Source organism: Hyperolius riggenbachi, chromosome 4 (assembly GCF_040937935.1).
Source record: "Hyperolius riggenbachi isolate aHypRig1 chromosome 4, aHypRig1.pri, whole genome shotgun sequence".
Taxonomy (NCBI): domain Eukaryota; kingdom Metazoa; phylum Chordata; class Amphibia; order Anura; family Hyperoliidae; genus Hyperolius; species Hyperolius riggenbachi.
In genome coordinates this window covers 382431913-382446296 of record NC_090649.1, presented here as the reverse complement: position 1 = coordinate 382446296, position 14384 = coordinate 382431913, and the positions used below count along the sequence as shown (strand labels likewise).

The 14384-nt window shown below is 44.1% G+C and overlaps 1 protein-coding gene across 4 annotated transcripts in view; it reads right to left on the bottom strand.

Annotated features, from left to right (window-relative positions):
* Positions 1–14384, bottom strand: part of LTBP1 (latent transforming growth factor beta binding protein 1) — a 264927-nt gene that overhangs the window by 114041 nt on the left and 136502 nt on the right. For all 4 annotated transcript variants that reach the window (XM_068232113.1, XM_068232115.1, XM_068232116.1 and 1 more), the window contains 3 exons: positions 13897–14022; positions 3081–3206; positions 2593–2715 (listed from right to left, as the gene is read on the bottom strand). In XM_068232113.1, the coding sequence (XP_068088214.1) occupies positions 2593–2715; positions 3081–3206; positions 13897–14022 (375 nt within the window). The remainder of the gene's footprint in view (positions 1–2592; positions 2716–3080; positions 3207–13896; positions 14023–14384) is intronic.

Here is a 14384-nt window from a genome sequence, read left to right as displayed (position 1 = left end):
AATTGAGCCGCAAACAAGAACTAGCACGTAGAGAAGCTTGGTGGATTAAACGCCTGGGGGTTATGGGTCGAGGGGGTTTGAATCGAGATTATGATTTGAGTTTTTGTGTTTAATTTTGATGCTTCAAGGGTGTTGGCCGTGATCTTGTTGGCCTATGCTTCTGTCTTTGTAAACCATTGGCGATGCCGTCAGGGGTTGTTATTTTTACCTGATGTTTTTATTTATTTTGGTTTTTTTATGATCTATGGTGAGACCGGTTCCTTCCCCTCCCTGCCTTTCCGTCTCCCTCCCTTCTCCTTTCTCTTCCCCCCCCCTCTTTCCCCCCCCCCCTCCCTCCCCCTCCCTCTCCCTTTTTCCTTGCCTTCCATCCCTTTCTTTCCTTCCCCCTCTTTTGCCAAAATTTGGTGCTCTCCACAGTGTGGGCCGACTGTTTCTTCTTTGATGTGGCCTTAACTGGGCTTGTCTTTATGATTAATCACTTGCTTCCTTTGTGAGGCTTTAGGACTTTTTAAGCTGGCCACACTGGGGAGAGGCCTAGGATACTTTTTTGGTAAATTTACGCATCCGGTGACGCATGCGTAAATTTTTACGCGTACGACACGCGTTGACGTCATTTTTGCGTTCCGGAAGCTTTTATGCGTATTTTCATGCGTATTTTTGTCCGCATGCGTATTTCGGTTACGCGACCAGCGTTCCTATTGGTCTACCATGGATCACATGATTTAGAGTAGTTCCCCATCAGGTCCTCACCCCCTGTCAGGCATCCTCATTGGATGTTGCGATTTCAAACTCATTGGTTGATTGTGTAACTGACCACTATTTAAAGGAGGTGTGTTTTATGTCTAGTGATAGCAGTATGGCTTGACAAAGGACGTCAAGTTCGAAACAGCGGGCTGTCGCCATTGCTACATTTTTGATCATTGACTGAATGTCATTTTAATGACGTTTGAATAAAGAGCTACATTTCATAGATAAATGGATAACTAAATTACTTGGGCGTGTTTTATATCAAATAGGATGTTAAAGAAAAAAAACTAAATGCTGAAAAACAAGAACAATTCCTTGTAATATGATGGTAATGCTGAATAAAAATAGGCAACTTTAATCATTACTGTTTGAGTTAGTGAATGGCCTCCCAGTGCACTCTGGGGTGACGTTTCCTGTACCTGGTGACAATTCCATGAAGATTCCCAACCATTGCACAGGAACTGCAAACCAAATTAACCTCTCCCCACTGATTTAGCAGATATGGCTCTGCATGTTAGGAAAAGTTATAGCAAAATGTACTTAGACTCCTTTTGCAGCTGCTTACTTAGTTGTTGCCTCAAGTGCTGAGAGAGTCATATTCGTTATAATAATAGTAATATGCACAGGCTTAATTTCATATGATTGTTGTATGGAATGTGGTTACTCCCATTGAAACTTCCTGCATGGTATTTAAACGCGTACCTATTACATAGCCGCCGAGAGTTTTTGGCACAGGGGAAAGCCGATAAATGGCGGCGGCGTTAATTACTATTCCTTGGCGGCCTTAATTACTATTCCCCCTCCAGGCCGCCATGGATAGTGGGGGAAAGGCATAATTCAGCTTCCAGCTATTGCTGGCGGACGAATTACAGTGTTTTTGCAGTGATTTGTGCTTCGGCTTCTGACTGCGCCCAAATCTCTTGCACTGTTTTTGCAGCATTCCATTTAAACCCCTACTTCATAGGGATGATCAATGATATTCCTTGCATTCAAATTTCATGTATGCAGCTTGAACTTGGGCCAATAAAAATTGATAGGGAGTTATTCTGATTGGTGTAATTTCAAGCTGCGTATAATATGCATGCAATTTGAATGCAAATTTAAATACTTTGAATCTCATTGGTCATCCTTACTAGTTTGGCATCCTGTTTTGTTTTTGTTTTAAAAAAAAACATATTGATAGTACAATTCTATCAATTCAAAATACACCACTGTTTTCGAATTGCATGTGTCTAATTAGAAATACTCAACATTCTCTTTTACTACATATCTGTGTTTTTCGCAATAAAATATTTAAAATACTAGACTGGCTGTATCCTGTAGCTCCTTCTCCACCACAAGCAGATCACCTGACCTGTCCCACCTCCTCCCTCTGCTGAAATAAATTAAATCTTCTTAGCCAGCACTGCAGCTATAGTTCCTTCCTACTCAGTGTGAAATTAGGCAGTTGCCCTTCCCACACCCTCCCCAGCATGTTTATCAAATTATCAGTACCTCTCATTTGCCCGAACTGACTGGAACAAGAATTGGTGGTGGCAGGTGATCTGTAAAACAGAAAAACTAGCTGCTTCCCCCCTTTATTTCTGACTGCCTTTTGTGGGTGTGATGAGATAAGGGGAGGAGGATTTATATGTATTGCAAACATTACAGACATGCAATTCAGAAAACTTTGTGCATTGCTAATTCATGCAAATTTACTCATCGTGGACATTCAAAGGGAAGGAAATAGGGTTTTAAGTACTTTTCAAGTGTGATCTCAGATATGTTGCTTTAAAAAAATCCATGTCAGCTAGAGCAAAGCAATCTGTTTATTAGTATGTACATATTTCAAGCCATTTCACTTACCTTCACACTGGCCTCTCCTGTTCATGCGTAAGCCACTGTCACAATATTCACAGCGGAAAGAGCCAGGAGAATTAATACAGAGTCCATCTGGGCAAGTATCGGGCCTCAAACATTCATTTACATCTAAACATCAAACACAGCAAGCAATTCAATTAATTTTAACACAAATAAATAGGTAAATATAATAAGTTTACCTTACTAACATATTTATTTATTTTGGCGAACTGTAGTGTGAAAAAAGAGCCTAATTCTTGTCTAAATCTAGCTTTGACCACAAACACAAAATACTTGCTTCATATTGTCATCTAAGAGTTTAACAGTATTAAGGAGCTTATCTGAATTTCCTGAAATGCTTAATTACCCCAAACGTTTCTTGTGGCAGTCAATTATGACTGAATAAAAACCTTAAAAAAAAAGATAAATCAGGTATTACAGGAACCAATTTTTTTTTTTGCAAGAATTCCAATGGTACAAATGTACACACATACCAACACAATCATTTCCTTGTTCATTAGCCTGGTATCCTGCATTGCAAGTACATAGAAAACTTCCATCCGTATTTTCACATTGTCCATGTGAGCAGAGACTGCGATTCTGGGTGCATTCATCAATATCTAAAGGAAAGAGTATTTGTTTTAGGCATTTGAAATGTGGTTTGTTTTGTTATCTGCACATTTTGCTGGCTATTGTTTTTTTTTACTACTTATATAAAATTTGAGGACATCACACAAACTGAATACTTTTGTAATGCGTAATATACAGTGTTTAAAGTGAACCTTAAGTCAGAAAAAAAATGAGTTTTACTCACCTGGGGCTTCTACCAGCCCCCTGCAGCAGTCCTGTGCCCACGCAGCCACTCACTAATCCTCTGGTCCCCCGCTGCCAGCTAGTTTCGTTTTTGCTGACAGGCCAGTCAGGACTGGCCACGCGTAGCTTTTTCTGCATTCCCGACTGTAATTAGCACTATTGCGGGCCGCAACGCATACAAAAATACGTGTTGCCGCATATCTATGCGTTCGTAACGCGGCAACGCGTATTTTTGTATGTGTTGCGGCCCGCAATACCACTAATTACAGTCGGGAATGCGGAAAAAGCTACGCGTGCCCAGTCCTGATGGGCCTGTCGGCAAAAGCAAAACTAGCTGGCATCAGGGGGCCAGAGGATTAGTGAGTGGCTGCGAGGGCACAGGACTGCTGCAGGGGGCTGGTAGAAGCCCCAGGTGAGTAAAACTCTTTTTTTTTCTGACTTAAGTGTCTCTTTAATATGTGAGTGATTCCACTATTATGTCCCCGGTGAGCTTTCTAAATCAAAATACGAATATTCATCCAAGGTTCATTTCAATTTTCTGAAAGGCTTCCCCTATTGGGCCTGACAAATGGACCAAAAGGAGGCCTCAGCAGGGTATCTAAAGTTGAGTTAGCTTTATGTAATCAACAATGGAAGTAAACGTTAAAAAAAAAGTGAACCCTGTTATCCAAATTAACATGAAATAAGAGAAAAGAGAGAATGCAGAAACAGCTGGAAGTAAAATACTTGTGGGTGTCAAAAATGTTGGCTCCAAGCTCCAAGCAATAGAGACAAATTTATTGAAAAAATATCAAAATATACTTTATTGATTATCAAAGAAAAAAAAGATGCATAAAAAATAGTTTCACACATAAAAACATAGAATAGTCTGATAACTGTCAACATACCGCTCATTCATGCCACACACGCAGACCACCATACACACTTAACCCCATAGATGTTATTGCTGACAAATTAACCATAAGGACTCGTACATGGGCAAGCCCAATGTGTTTGAAGCTGGATGACAGTTCCAAGGTCAGAAATCCGCTAGACTGCAGTGACAGTGAGGTGTCCCGTTACCCCCAATGGCCACGCAATCCGCAAATCACAAACGATGAGGAATAAATGCTCCAAGCGGCACAGGTTTCAGCGCTCATGTAAAGCAAAAAGTTCACAAGGGCACAGATAAAAAACTGCAGGACTGAAAACATGCAAAGCAGAGTTCATCGACACATAAGCAAGGCGACAGACACTGCAAGCTAACAGTGTGCGGTGCAAAGCGTAGACACAGCAGGTCCTCCAAGAGGATAAAGCATACAGTACCAGATTGTTGGTGTCCTGTCAGTTCAAATCCATATATGTGTCGGAAAGTGCCAGGGAAAGATCCGTCCTGCCAGCAACAGTGGGCATCTGAGAGCATATCCTAGAGTGTCCCAGAATGTAACTGTATCCTGGATAGAGAGCATGGGCCGGGAGCAGGACATGCAGGAAACAGCAACATCCAGCCTGCAATTGCAGAAACCAGAGTCCAAAGATGGAGGCAGAGCATGCAAAGGTGAACAGAATTCAGCCAGCGGAGAAGGTGGCAGGTAGGTGCGCGATGGCACAAGAGCCGATGCGGACAGCCTCAGGACGCTATACCACGCTGTCCTGACATGTTTCACCGGACTTCCGGCTTTCTCAAAGGGGGGGCATAGCAGAAATGTAGCAAACATGCCTGCGTAAGACTCAAATATCCCAGCTCACCAATCAGCGATCGCAGCGCCCGCCCCACCCAGCCCAGTCCCCGAAGGGAGGAGGGAAAGAGGCAGAAAGCCTCAACCACTCATGAGCCGAGGGGGGCGGGCGCAGCAACCACCGAGAGACGCAGCCAGGCACGCATACCAGCCATACATAGACGCCCACCAGCTCACCCAGCCACACCTACACAAAGGAGGGGGCGAGAGTGTCAAGTGGAGGGTGTGGGACTTCGAAGCCCAGCAGACCTACAAAGGGGAGCAAGAAAGAGCGTCCAGACCAAGAGGCCCTGTAAATATTATACTGGATAATCCAGAAAAGATGAACAAAAACAAGAAAGAATAGAAAAATATATATAATAAATAAATTGTTAAATGGTGAACAGTGAAATAGCAGTCAGGTGTATATATGAGAGATACCACTAAATATAGAGTGGTCCCTACACAAACAAACAATGAAGAATTACTATTCCTTAAATATATTTGAATACTCCCACAATAAAAGTGTGGAGTACTGCTTAACTTCACGTGTGGGGACGCTGCACCGACACCCACCGGCAAATCACAGGCAGAGAGGAAGAGCCCACCCGATCAGGCAATACAGAGAAAGACCCAACTAAAGAGGCAAAAAAGAGGAATAGCTATTATTTTCATTGAGTCCAGGTGGATCCGTGGCCCGAAGGTCAAAGATCCACCTGGACTCTCTCTGGAGCAGCAGGCGATCACTGTTGCCACCACGAATCGTGCGGTGGATGCGATCTAGACCTATAAAACGAACACCCGACGGACTACCACCGTGCACTGATTTAAAGTGCCGGGCAACGGGAGTGGGAACGACCGAGGTGTTTTTACTCACAATACTGGTGATGTGCTCCGACATACGGGATTTTAAATCACGTTTTGTCTTGCCGACATAAAACGCCCCACAGGGGCATGTCAATAGATACACCACCAGGATCGTCCCGCAATTAACAAAATGTGAAAGATTCCACGGTCTACCATTGGGAAGTGTTACTGTTTTACCAACTTGAATGTAACGGCACATCGTACAACCGCCACATGTGTACGTGCCAAAGATTTTACAATGTTGGCGTGCATTCCCACTACCCTGAAAATGGCTCCCCACCAATTTATCTCTCAATGATGGTGCCCTACGAAAAACTATCTGCGGTTTCTCAGGCACAATTTTAACAAGTTTGGGATCATTGGTGAGGATTTGCCAGTGACGGTCCATTATACGTTGGATTACTGGGGACTGTGCACAAAATTGCGTGCAAAATCTTAACACCGCCGATTCGCGTTTCGCACCCCCGGACGATCCGAGCAAAGTGTCCCTGCTGCTCATGTGAGCTCGTTTGTAAGCGTGTTTAAGATGTTTATCATGATAGCCCCGCGCACGAAACCGTGCGCGGAGGTCATCAGCCTCTCTCTCAAAGTCCACAGTCTGTGAACAGTTTCGCCTTAAGCGGAGGTACTGGCCCATAGGGATCCCCCTGATCGTATGGTCAGGGTGGAAACTATCGGCCCGTAGCAACGAATTGGTTGAAGTATCCTTACGGAAAAGTTAGGTGAAAAGGTATCCCCGCTCATCAATGCCTACCTTAATATCCAAAAACGGGATGCTGAATGCATCCCATTGTAGCGTGAATCTAAGATTGCGCTCGTTTGCGTTCAAACGAGACACAAACTTCTGCAAAAGATCCACGCCTCCTGTCCATAAAAGGAAGATGTCGTCAATGTACCTGTGCCACGTCAGAACGTGGCACAGGTACATCGAGAGCCCATCATCCGAAAAGATAATACGTTCCCACGCCCCCGGGTACAGGTTAGCGTACGACGGGGCGCACGTAGTGCCCATCGCCGCACCCTGCACCTGGAGGTAGTGGGACTCCTCAAAAACAAAAATATTGTTGTGTAACAGAAAGCATAGGAGGGACGAGAGGAAGAGATTGTGAGGCACATGTTGTATCCCTAATTCGCTCAGAAAAAGATCAATGGCGTCAATACCCAACCTGTGCGGGATGCTCGAGTATAAGGCCTCCACATCGAGAGCCACAAGCAGCGTGCCTTCTGGCACCTGCATCCCGTCCAAAATTTGGAGGAGGTGCAAGGTGTCCCGAGTGTATGAGGGAAGAGACTTAACATGAGGCTGCAGATGGCGATCAATATATACACTCACTTTCTCTGTTAACGAGCCCCTACCCGAGACGATAGGACGCCCCGGTGGTTTAGTGGGGTTTTTATGCACTTTAGGAAGTGCATAAAATGTTGGAGTGATCGGATCTGCGACCTTGAGAAAAGTACCCACATCACTATCAATGACATCACGTGCCACAGCCTCATCAATAATAGAAAAAAGTTCATTCTGGCAATGAGTGGCCCTCGAGGAGGAGACCACAACATAGCAATCACGCTCATTGAGGACGTCCATACACATCTCCCTATATGCTGCGGTGGTCATGACCACCACATTACCGCCTTTATCGGCAGGTTTGATGGTCCACCGATTCTGAGTTGACAACTCAGTAAGTGTAGCCAACTCCTCATCACTCAAGTTACTGTGCCTCAGAATCCCTCCATCCATGCCCCTCAGATCCTTCTCCACAACTGATATGAATGTTCTTAAGTTAGGGCAGAGCGTGAACGGAGGGAACCTCCTCGACCTATTAAAGAGTCCAAAATCCTGTAAACGGGGGTGATAGCCACCGGGTGGAGGAGGACATAACCATGTCTCCTCGTCACCCATGTCCGACTCACCCTGTAGATCAAAAAGATTTCGAAGTGCCACAAGGTCATTGTCTGACCATTCACGAGAAACCGGATCAGGGGCTACTTTTCCTTTAGGGTTCTGTCTCAGCAGTTGCATCAAAACGCGTCTGCCGAACAGGTGCAAATCAACAACCGTTCTAAAAACATCAATATTATTCGTGGGGCAAAACCCCAAGCCCTTGCTTAAAATTCTTGTTATAGTATCAGATAATTTTTCTCCAGTGAGATTGACTATCTGTGGAGCACCGGAGGCATGATCAGGATTCACCAGTCCCATGTTGTCCTGAGCTGAACAGTCACCCCCACCCACGGTGGGGCCTACAAGTTTAAAGAGGAGGATGATGACGCAGAGGATAGCGTCTCGCCTCCAACCGCTGCAGGCGATCCCCGCGGCTCGCCTATTTCCCCTTTTGTTTTTCCACCACCACATCCTTGGCCCTTTTTGACTATTTTGTCTACCTTTTTCGGCTGACTTTTTTCTTTATCAGCCCTGGAACGTGTATAATGGTCTTTATTGGTATTTTTCTTAGAGCCCAAACTTGCTACACTGACTGAGCTTGCGCTACTAACTGAAGAGTCAGACTCCTCCACGTCAGTGGCTGGCTGAGGGGGTTGATCAGGGGTCTCAACCGGCCGGGCACCCGGCCTCCCACCCTTGGGTCTTGGGCCTTGTTTTCTTACTCCCCACCTATACGCAGTCCCAATCCTATAGGAGGTTCTATCTCTCACTAATTTTTGATCACGCTGAATAATTAGCCCCTTAATAAATTTTTTGATATGATTCTCTAGCTCTTCATTACGCTTTTTGTACAAAGGGTCCTCCTGAAATGCCTCCAGTGATCCACACACTGCGTCAATCTCTTTTCCCACCAATTCAAGATCACCCCCATCAAGTTCACTCATTAGGGTAAGACACACCTGAGCACATGTTTCAAAATTCGATTCCCATTTATTCTTGAACTCCTGTGAAATATTGCTCCTATGGGGAAACACTTGAAAGCGCAGCCACATAGGTGCAAAATGATCATCCAAATATCTTTTGTTGTATTTAAAATTCCAGTGTAGTCTGGATTTCCTCTCATACAACTTAGTAAGCTTCCTAAAGCCTCTGTTTATCAACTGCTGAGCCTCTCTGTCGCCGCACGACTGTGAGCAATCTCTCTCTACCTGCGACACCAATGCGTCCCAGCGCAGCATCCCCAACACTAAATAGGTTCACCATAAAAGGTTTTGTGAACCCCAGACCGAGGCCCCGGGAGTAAATCCCAATTAACCCACACAAATAGGGTATTGCCTCCTATGGGCAACGGTCTGGTCACAATAATAAGAAATTAGTTGGAGTATTGCCTCGCAAACCAAGTAGCCAAAAAACAATTAAGGAGGTGCTAATGCGGGGCATATACTCCAAGCAATAGAGACAAATTTATTGAAAAAATATCAAAATATACTTTATTGATTATCAAAGAAAAAAAAGATGCATAAAAAATAGTTTCACATATAAAAACATAGAATAGTCTGATAACTGTCAACATACCGCTCATTCATGCCACACACGCAGACCACCATACACACTTAACCCCATAGATGTTATTGCTGACAAATTAACCATAAGGACTCATACATGGGCAAGCCCAATGTGTTTGAAGCTGGATGACAGTTCCAAGGTCAGAAATCCGCTAGACTGCAGTGACAGTGAGGTGTCCCGTTACCCCCAATGGCCACGCAATCCGCAAATCACATAAACGATGAGGAATGAATGCTCCAAGCGGCACAGGTTTCAGCGCTCATGTAAAGCAAAAAGTTCACAAGGGCACAGGTAAAAAACTGCAGGACTGAAAACATGCAAAGCAGAGTTCATCGACACATAAGCAAGGCGACAGACACTGCAAGCTAACAGTGTGCGGTGCAAAGCGTAGACACAGCAGGTCCTCCAAGAGGATAAAGCATACAGTACCAGATTGTTGGTGTCCTGTCAGTTCAAATCCATATATGTGTCGGAAAGTGCCAGGGAAAGATCCGTCCTGCCAGCAACAGTGGGCATCTGAGAGCATATCCTAGAGTGTCCCAGAATGTAACTGTGTCCTGGATAGAGAGCATGGGCCGGGAGCAGGACATGCAGGAAACAGCAACATCCAGCCTGCAATTGCAGAAACCAGAGTCCAAAGATGGAGGCAGAGCATGCAAAGGTGAACAGAATTCAGCCAGCGGAGAAGGTGGCAGGTAGGTGCGCGATGGCACAAGAGCCGATGCGGACAGCCTCAGGACGCTATACCACGCTGTCCTGACATGTTTCACCGGACTTCCGGCTTTCTCAAAGGGGGGGCATAGCAGAAATGTAGCAAACATACCTGCGTAAGACTCAAATATCCCAGCTCACCAATCAGCGATCGCAGCGCCCGCCCCACCCAGCCCAGTCCCTGAAGGGAGGAGGGAAAGAGGCAGAAAGCCTCAACCACTCATGAGCCGAGGGGGGCGGGCGCAGCAACCACCGAAAGACGCAGCCAGGCACGCATACCAGCCATACATAGACGCCCACCAGCTCACCCTGCCACACCTACACAAAGGAGGGGGCGAGAGTGTCAAGTGGAGGGTGTGGGACTAGGAAGCCCAGCAGACCTACAAAGGGGAGCAAGAAAGAGCGTCCAGACCAAGAGGCCCTGTAAATATTATACTGGATAATCCAGAAAAGATGAACAAAAATGTTGGCTAGTCAGGATAAGAAACCAATTTCTCAAGTTCCAACTTTTGTTATATTCAGTATTTAAAATGAACCATATACAACTCCTCATGGAAATTTCAGTGTTACAATGGTTGGTTTACACAAAGAAGCTTGTGTCCACAGCTTTGTAATGGGTGCCTACATTCTCACAGATAATATACTTTGATAACACCATCACCCATATTAAAGCTAGACCAACACTGCTGAATTGCAACCTGTATGCTCACAGCGGACCCTATATCCAATCCGCTGTGTTTGTTGATACAAGTTTTATGTATACTTGGTTTCCGGTGTAGCATGCGTTTTGATAACAGACCACTAGGGAGACCTGATCTAGGAGGAGCCTGGGGTGGATCTTAGGTATTTTGCTTGGTTTATTTTCTGTTAAAAGCACTACTGAAAACAGATGTAGCCCATCTATAAACTTTCATTGTGTCCATCGGCACAAGTAGCTTAGTGTCAGGAGAAGTTGTGCAAGATGGAATCCTGCATTCCCATACTGCAACAGAGACAGTGGATACATTAAAAATGGACACAACAGAAGGGACTTTACAGACAAAATAGAATCACTCAACATACGCAATTTTGCGCTTGTCTCTGTTCTGGAAAATGTTCCGGTTTTAGGTTTACTGTATTGTGACCTTAGCCTAACATGACTAAAATATGTGTGAACAAGAGCATTGACATAGCATAAGCAGCTTTTACAATGATTGTCTAAATAAAGTTTTAAAGGACAATGTTCATTCAGCATTACACTAGTCATACGGCGCTGTGCACCTAGGAAGGCTGCACTTTTGTCTAGTGATGCTGCTCCATCCATTGCTTTTTCAACAGATTGTATAATCTCAGCTTCTGTTCCTCTTTGAAATGTTTTTTAAATAATGGTTTTCTCTTCAGCATCTTGGTTGTTCAGGACTTACACAATAAAATCATCTATTGACAGTTGGTATACTACATACAAAACAGGTGTACTTTATTTCATTCAAATATATTTCACACATTGGGCTTGATTCACTAAAGAATATTATTCTTAACATGTGCAGCGCTATCTGCACACATTAAGTAAACCTGTGTGCTCCTGGGGGGTACTTACCTCAGGAGGGGGAAGCCTAAAGAGGCTTCCCCCATCCTGTTCAGCCATCTGGATCCAGTGCTGGCTACCTCGGACACAGAGCAGCAAGAATATTTACAATTGCCGCTGCACACATGCACAATAGCGACTCCCCGAGCCTGATAAGGTCCGCTCTGCCGTGCAGGCACACATGGCTTGCACCTGCGCAATAGAGCAGACCTGATCGGGCTTGGCTATTTCTGCCAGAGCTCGAGCAGAGAGCCACTACTGCGCATGTGCGCACTCCAACAAGCAGCGACAAGGAGATCCTTGGAGGGGTCCCAGCACTGGATCCTCTTTACTGAGGAGGAAGGAGGAAGCATTTTTAGGATACAGAGGCTTCCCCTTCCAAGGCAAGTACCCCCCAGGGGCTCTTTTTTTGTTACAGATTTTCTTTAATGTTCTTTAGTAAATCAACAGCAATGGCCCTTATTCAATTCACTTTTTCAAGGGATTTTTTTCAAATCTCATCAAGAAAATGCTTTTAAAGCCACCAGCAAACAAAAAAATATGCAGAACAGCGTTTATTTTTTTCAGTTGCATTGTGTTGAAAAGTTATTGTAAACAGAAGATACAAATTATCTCCTTGGAGAAAAAGTGATTTGAATTAGTGTATCTTTTTAGCCTATTGTGGTAAATAGTTAGGAGGTCTGAAACAAAACTCTGTTGCCCATTTACCTGAGCACAGTGGATATTTGGTTAGGTTGCAAGAGCCACAATTTTGGCAAAGGGAATGAGAAGGCTTGTGAGGGTGTGGCTATACTTTTTTTTTTGTTGTTAAATCATATAAAAACTTAATATAATAATGATTTGAGGATGTAGGAATGTTTTTTAAACATTTTCTTACACAAACCCCAGGTTTAAAAAGCAACATCTGCAGCTATTTGTTAGTGAATTTGATTGTGAGCTCCTGTGGCGGACTGTTAATGACCTGAATATGTACCCAGTAAAGAGCCGTGGAAAATGTTGGGGCTATACCAATACTAAATAATAATAATAACAATAATAATAGTAGTAGTAGCCATTGCAAACTTTGCCAGTAACCAAAATTAAGCTCCATAACAATGGCCAGGAATCACATAAGAAATTCTTAAAGTGCTAGGATGGGTGGTAGGCAGAGATATGCACAGCGATTTTTATTTCTTAGATAAATTGTTTTTACACATATTTTCCTCACTCACCTCAGCAATGATAAGTCAGATGCTATAAACATTATCCCCCTTACTATTATAATACTGAAAGAATGACAGGGCCAATTTTACCTATAGCTTAAAGCAGACATGAACTCTTGCATAGGAGACAAAGAAACACAGAGAAATCCACTCTGTGTGTGTTTAGAGAAAAGCCTGTCTAATTCTCCCTTCTCATCAAGTAATGTGCTAGTGTAATTTGAGCTGTCACCTGTCTGCAGACTCTGCAGAATCCTGAGCTAATATGTAAACACAGGAGGCTAACCGTTTCAGTGCGAACAGGATACCAGGAAGTAACCACTCTATAGAATCTCAGTAGGAGTTCTATAAACTGTACCAAGGAAATGTTTTTCTATAAAGTGAATCTGAGATGGTTCACTAGCACTAATTTATACATACCTGGGGCTTTCTCTCTCTCTTCGTGGCCTCCCTCGCTGTCCTCCTTGGCCCCTCCGTTAAACTGATATGACTTCCGGTAATCCAGGCAGTCACGGCTCTCTGCGCATGCGTGGCTTGGCTGCACACACACCCCTCATCGCGCTCCTGTCCCCGGAGCGTTCTGGGCCTACACAAGCGCAGAAGGCTCCAGGTGACAGGAGCGAGGTGGGGGCACGTGTACGGCTGAGCTGCACATGCACAAAACACCTCAACTGGCGGCGACTGACTGGAATACTGACAATTGTATCGCCAGAATGGAGGGGACAAGGAGGACTGCGAGGGAAGCCATGATCTTCACGGGACTGGAGGAAGCCCCAGGTAAGTATAAATAAGTACCAGTGTACCATCTCTGGTTCACTTTAAAGGTTATTATGATGTTGCTTATCTTTTAGAGCAGAGAGGAAGGCTCTGAGTTCAGGTCTGCTTTAAGGCCAATAAAGGAAAACAGACATAAACTCTATCTGGTCTCACTGAATGTATTCTCTGATCTGTAACTGTTATCTTACAATATCAATATCTTTTAATAATGTGATGTTAACACATTGATCTTACCCACACATTTGGTCTGATTGTCATTCTGCTTGTACCCTTTACGACAGATGCACATGTATCCAACCGGCAGGTTGACACAGAAGCCTTCTCCACAGATTTCAGGATCCACCACGCACTCATCTACCTCTGCAAAATTGGATAACTGGTTAAAAGTAAGTATTGATTTTAAAAATATTTATGAAAAAAAATATTTTCTTTTCCTCTCTGGATTTGCAGATGTTTTGTTTTTTTACATTGTGTCTTTCTGGTCCTCAGTTTTAACCCCACATAAGATTTATCAAAGAAGCACTGTCACCGAATCAGGAGTCAGGAATCCTGCTGTGGTTCTCTGAATGCCATAGAAGGCCATCCACATGTGCAGCACATACTTGTTTTCTGCTTGATAAATGTGTGATTACCAGTATTTCCCATTCCCATATTTACAATGTTTTAGTGCATCACCCTCCTCATTTGTGACATAGCACTTAGCATGTATAAAATTCTTGGTT